The following is a 6,004-nucleotide window of genomic DNA, read 5'->3' as shown; positions in this document are numbered from 1 at the left end:
AAGCCAGGACTTCGGACTAGGGGTCTCTGCCAGATGCTGGGAACAGAGGCCAACCAGAGAATATTGAGAAGCAAAGCAGCTAGTAAGCCTGATCTTTAATAAACTGCTGCAACAGGGTCACCACCTCCCCCCACGCAGAGAGGGAGGAGAGGCACCCAGAACAATGGTATGCAAGCTCTTATATAGACTTTTGAAATTGCCTCCCCTGTAGCTCAAGACCCCCACCCCTCAAAAACCCATCAAACATACATCACAGAAATAGGTAGTCCCCAGCAGAAATACATCGCGGGGGGGGGGGGTCTACGGCAGAAAACCTGTCTGTCAGGATACCTGATAATGGTCACTGATTGCTTTACCTGGGCATCCTCGCTATTCCTTTTGAGATGCTGAATCCAGGTCACGGGTTCACCCTATTTATACATAAATATGCTCCAAAGACAGGAGTTGTCAGCCAAGGGACAGTGGGGAGAATATCTGAAGTCATTGGGAGAGTCAAAATGGCTTCAGGATTGCTCTGCTATACTATTTCAGACACGGGGTTTATATACTCTTATGACATCTGAAGGCAGCCCTGTTTAGGGAAGCTTTTAATGTTTAACAGACCACTGTATTTTAATATTTTGTTGGAAGCCACCCAGAGTGTGGCCTTCACAGATATTGGCACAACTTGGGAGGTGTTTTGGCTGCTGAGCTTTGCCACCATTATGAGGGCTGAGGGGGTGATGGTGATGCCTCCCCAGCTGCTGCCATTGTCTGTGGCTTGACTGTGATGCCACAAAAACATTTGGCAGCTGAGCGGGTATAAATGTGGGCCAAGGCGCAAGCTTCAGCAGTTGCCCTCCCCAGAGAGAAATGGGCAGCTCGGTGGCACTCGGCCCTGGTGGCCTCCTGTCCCATGGCGGCAAGCTGGCAAGCGGAAGGAGGCAATCGCCTGGTGCTGGGATGCTGTGGAGCAAGGAGAAGGCAAGGAGAAAGTTTACTTGCTGGTGGGATCACCACTTGAAGGCGGCTAATATTCAGCTCTGAAGCTGGTTGATGTCTGGCAATGGACCTGGCGAGGCTGCAGCTGGTGGATGGTTGTCGGAAGAGTTTGCATTCAGGCTAGTGAAGGCCGCGAGGCTACGCTGGCCGAGATGGATGCAAGCTGGTTTGGAAGCCTTGTTTGTGAACAGGCAGCCAAACAGAGGAAGAGTCTGGGGGGGACGCTGTCGGATGGGGGCCATCCCACTCACCTCTTTGCCTTTGCCTTACAGGGATGTCTGGAGGCCGGTGAGGTTTCCCTGAATCCAGCCTTCTAAGTCGTGAAGAGAACCGCAGGACGTCCCTATTTTCATTGGAGAAATGAACGTGAAATACTGGCAGCGAGCAATGGACAAAGCCGTGACCAGACCTGAGAGAAGGAGCTTTGAAGGGAGACCGCAGGCGAACATCTGCTGCATTGCAAGTGATGGGGCAGTGGGGAGAGAGAAGATGAGGGAGGAAACATTAGGCCACATTAGGCGCACCGTCCATTGGAAGTGCTATGAAGATGCTTTGAACAGGAATGGCTTCCCCTCAGGGTCTCTGGGAACTGTAGGTGGTTAAGGGGACGGGGAGTTGTTACGAGGGCTAGGGTTAGGGTTAGCGTTAGTGGTAGGGGGTAGGGGTAGTGGTAGGTATAGGGGTATTGGGTAGGGGTAGGGTAGGGTTCCCTTCTTGCCAGGGAATTCTGGGAATTGTAGTTCTGGCTAAGGGGTAGGGGTAGTGGGTAGAGGTAGGGGTAGGGTTCCCTTCTTGGCAGGGAACTCTGGGAATTGTAGCTTGGGTTAAAGGTTAGTGTTAGTGTTAGTGTTAGAGTTAGGGTTAGGGTTCCCTTCTTGCCAGGGAACTCTGGGAATTGTAGCTTGGGTTAAGGGTTAATGGTTAGGGTTAGTGTTCAGGTTAGGCTTAGGGTTAGCGTTAGAGTTAGGAACTCTGGGAATTGTAGCTCTGGGAGGGGAACAAAGGGGTCTCCTAACAACTCTCAGCCCCCTTTTCCAACTATAGCTCCCAGTTTCTTTGGGGGAAGAAGCCATGAGTGTTTAAAGTGGCATCATAGCACTTTAATCGGTGTGGATGTGGCCCCGGCATCCCTCACCCCACTGCCCCGTATTATTAAGAAATTGAAAGGATTTCCCCATTCAAATCTCTCGGGAACAGGAAGAAGGACTTTGTATCTCATGCCATTTTGGGTGGTTTCTATCGCTTAATTGTTCAGATCATATGACCATTTCATTTGGAAAATTACTTAATAAATATTTTTTTTATTAAAACCTTTGAATGTGTTTGAAATGTGTTTGAGTGTGCTGAGAATGATTTCACTTGAAAGCAATGCCCTTAGATCACAGAATCATGGAGTCAGAAGGGACCACGAGGGTGAGTCCAACCCCCGGCAGGAAATTTGGCCCAAAATGGGGATCTAACAATGGCCCTGAGATTAAGAGTCTCGTGCTCTACCCAATGAGCTATACGGATTGATCTGAACAACAAACACCATTTATTTTTTACAATTTACAGTGGTGTAAAATAAAGGGTGTAGGAAATGAAATGATTGTTGCGTTTTCATTATTTAAGGATGCTTTAATAAGATTTTGGATTAAAAACACTTAACCTAGACGCACAGAGGTTGCATATACCTGTGACTGGTGGTTAACACTTGACTTTATCAGGTAATAAACTGGCTTGAGCTTGAAAAATGGTCAGAGCATGAAAAGTAGGGCAGCTTGCGATCAGCTTAATTCAATTAAGACAATCTTGCAATACAAATGTTCTGCTTATGTGTCAATAAATTTATTTAGTGGGGCTTATGACCATATTTGTATAATGATTAACATGGGAAGTGGGAAGGTAAAATGTTAATGAGGTGGACATGAGACCCCGTAATCTGGCACACCCCTTCTTGTGGGCGTGGAAGGAGGGACTTGTGGCCGGACAAGGGACTTTGTAAGCTGTGTTTTTCCTGAGGCAGGTGTGCCTGATCTTGGGCTACCCCACTTGCACGTGTGTATGGTGCTGGAGGAGACTCTTGAGAGTCCCATTGACTGCAAGAAGTTCAAACCTCTCCATTCTGAAGGAAATCAGCCCTGAGTGCTCACTGGAAGGACAGATCCTGAAGCTGAGGCTCCAATACTTTGGCCCCCTCACGAGAAGAGAAGACTCCCTGGAAAAGATCCTGATGTTGGGAAAGATGGAGGGCACAAGGAGAAGGGGACGACAGAGGACAAGATGGTTGGACAGCGTTCTCGAAGCTACCAGCATGAGTTTGACCAAACTGTGGGAGGCAGTGGAGGACAGGAGTGCCTGGCGTGCTCTGGTCCAGGGGGTCACGAAGAGTCAGACACGACTAAACAACAATGATAAAAAGGTTTCCTAATTCACCCATTTTGTCCAGATCACTTTATTTAAAAGGATCCAGAGACCTTAAGTCAAAGGAACCAGTTTATTTATTTCTCACAAAGGGTAAAATAAATAAATGATAACAATCCCTCAACTGCCAAAACAAACGGTCTTGCAGCGCAGCGCCACCCGCATCCGAGTTGTGAGGCTTAGTTTCCCCAGCCTTGTCTGTGTATGGTCTGCCTGTGATGTCACAAACAGACATGGCAGCTGAGGGGGAAAAGGTAGTTTCTTATTCTAGAATTTCAAACCCAGGGGGGCAGGAGGGGGACATTTTCCAGCCCAGGGGCTGCATTCCAGGGGCTCCCATGCCAGCGGTGCATAAATTTACACTAGTTTACATTGAATTGCTTTTGCCATTTGCTTGCCTCTTCACACAGTTTGGAACAGTCCTTTGGGAGCTCTTTATAATCGCTTTTCTTTTTAACTATCCTGGACAATTTAGAAGTAAAAATGCTTTGGTCCTTGGGGTATTCCACACCTCTCCATTTAGAGAACTATTTATTCCTACACTTCGCTTCCTGCAACTTAACACATTTTGGCTCCACAAGAGAACCTCTCCTCTCATTTCTGCCAAGCTTCCTGCAGCCAGTCAGAAGCCACGCTTTGGTTTCCAAACGTTTTGGAAGTCAAACAGACTTCCAGAACGGATTCCATTCAACTTCCAAGGTACGACTGTATAGGGAAACCAAACCAATGCAAACAGAAACGAACCACAGGGTCACGCTGTTTCTCCTGGATTGTGGATTTTAGAAAGGATATGTGGATTTTAGAAAGGATATTAATTTTTCGCTGGTGCTGTTTGAAGGCATACTGGGGATTGAGGACACCACATTGATGACCCCTGAATACGAGGTTGACTCGTATTCCCCCCCCCCCCAACTTTGTGACATTGCTGAAGGGCAGAACTTAATAATGTGGTCAGGGAGGAGTGGGAATGGAGCCAGGGCTGTCAATCAGAAGAACCTCAAACTGCCAGAATATTTTTTGCTCATGGCTTCGTTATTCCTTCTTTCCAGGAGAGTGTTAGGTGGGCTACAGTGGTACCTTGGGTTAAGTACTTAATTCATTCTGGAGGTCCGTTCTTAACCTGAAACTGTTCTTAACCTGAAGCACCACTTTAGCTAATGGGGCCTCCCGCTGCCACCGCGCCGCTGCTGCACAATTTCTGTTCTCATCCTGAAGCAAAGTTCTTAACCCAAGGTACTATTTCTGCGTTAGCGGAGTCTGTAACCTAGAATCATAGAATCATAGAATCATAGAGTTGGAAGAGACCACAAGGGCCATCGAGTCCAACCCCCTGCCAAGCAGGAAACACCATCAGAGCACTCCTGACATATGGTTGTCAAGCCTCTGCTTAAAGACCTCCAAAGAAGGAGACTCCACCACACTCCTTGGCAGCAAATTCCACTGTCGAACAGCTCTTACTGTCAGGAAGTTCTTCCTAATGTTTAGGTGGAATCTTCTTGAAGCGTCTGTAACCCGAGGTACCACTGTAGTTATATATGTGCCACCATACCAAAAAAAAGCAAAAAAGAAAGAGGCCACCCAAAGGTTGATCTGTGTTTCCTACCTCAGGTTTGCCTACTTATGCTGTTTGCTGAGAAGATGCAATTAAATCGTTTTTCTGTATGGTTTGTGTGGCATTGTGTGTTGACCTAAGATCGCTTCACACTGCTCAGATGAGTGGGTTCTTTCCATGTAGAAATCCTTCTCCTGTCACTGAGTATTTTTTCAGACTCCATCCATTATGCACATCCACTCTCCATAAAGTTGTTATCAGTGCTTTTTTCCTAAAAAAATGTTTAGGGGTACTCTCATTTTCCTACACATATTGAAATACTGCCTTTCAACGAAGGCAAACAGATTCACAAAATGTTTAGAGGGATGCGTACCCCTGTGTACCCCCAGAAAAAGCACTGGTTGTAACAACAACAACAACAACAGTTTATTATTTATACCCTGCCCATTTGGCTGGGTTCCCCCAGACACCCTGGGCGGCTCCCAACAGAATATTAAAAACGCAATAAAACATCACACATTAAAAACTTCCATATTTATTTAAGGTAAAGGTAAAGGTAAAGGGACCCCTGACTATTAGGTCCAGTCATGGCCGACTCTGGGGTTACGGCGCTCATCTCACTTTATTGGCCGAGGGAGCCGGCGCACAGCTTCCGGGTCATGTGGCCAGCATGACTAAGCCGCTTCAAGTGAACCAGAGCAGTGCACGGAAACACCGTTTACCTTCCCGCCAGAGCGGTACCTATTTATCTACTTGCACTTTGGCGTGCTTTTGAACTGCTAGGTTGGCAGGAACAGGGACTGAACAACGGGAGCTCACCCTGTCGCAGGGATTCGAACCGCCGACCTTCTGATTGGCAAGTCCTAGGCTCTGTGGTTTAACCCACAGCGCCACCCGCATCCCTCCCTATTTATTTATGTACACCCAAAAGACATGGTGTTTCTTCTTCCACTTGGCGACGATTCACAATCCAACCTGGATTTTTTTACTGGTATCTGAACCTTGATCCACTGTTGCATCCCAAAATGGGAAACATATATTGCGATAATAATGCAGTCACCACACAGA

The 6,004-nt window shown here is 47.2% G+C and overlaps 1 protein-coding gene and 1 long non-coding RNA gene across 3 annotated transcripts in view; both read left to right on the top strand.

Moving 5' to 3' along the window:
- The first annotated feature begins 1,683 nt into the window (after nt 1-1,683).
- On the top strand, nt 1,684-2,295 carry LOC308472298. Its single transcript, XR_013983414.1, has 2 exons — nt 1,684-1,740; nt 1,812-2,295. It is a non-coding gene; the product is annotated as an uncharacterized lncRNA (long non-coding RNA).
- Nucleotides 2,296-4,194: 1,899 nt separating this feature from the next.
- LOC308469510 (uncharacterized protein) overlaps nt 4,195-6,004 on the top strand; it is a 40,434-nt gene continuing 38,624 nt past the window's right edge. The window contains exon 1 of one of the 2 annotated variants that reach the window (XM_080992075.1): nt 4,195-4,617. In XM_080992075.1, coding sequence (XP_080848201.1) covers nt 4,542-4,617 — 76 coding nt within the window. In that variant the 5' untranslated portion in view covers nt 4,195-4,541. The remainder of the gene's footprint in view (nt 4,618-6,004) is intronic. The other variant, XM_080992074.1, reaches the window with a different exon arrangement.

The sequence above is a fragment of the Podarcis pityusensis genome (assembly GCF_964106645.2).
Source record: "Podarcis pityusensis genome assembly, chromosome: 2".
Lineage (NCBI taxonomy): Eukaryota > Metazoa > Chordata > Lepidosauria > Squamata > Lacertidae > Podarcis > Podarcis pityusensis.
The sequence above is the reverse complement of the archived record's forward strand: the minus strand, read 5'-3'. Positions and strand labels throughout refer to the sequence as shown.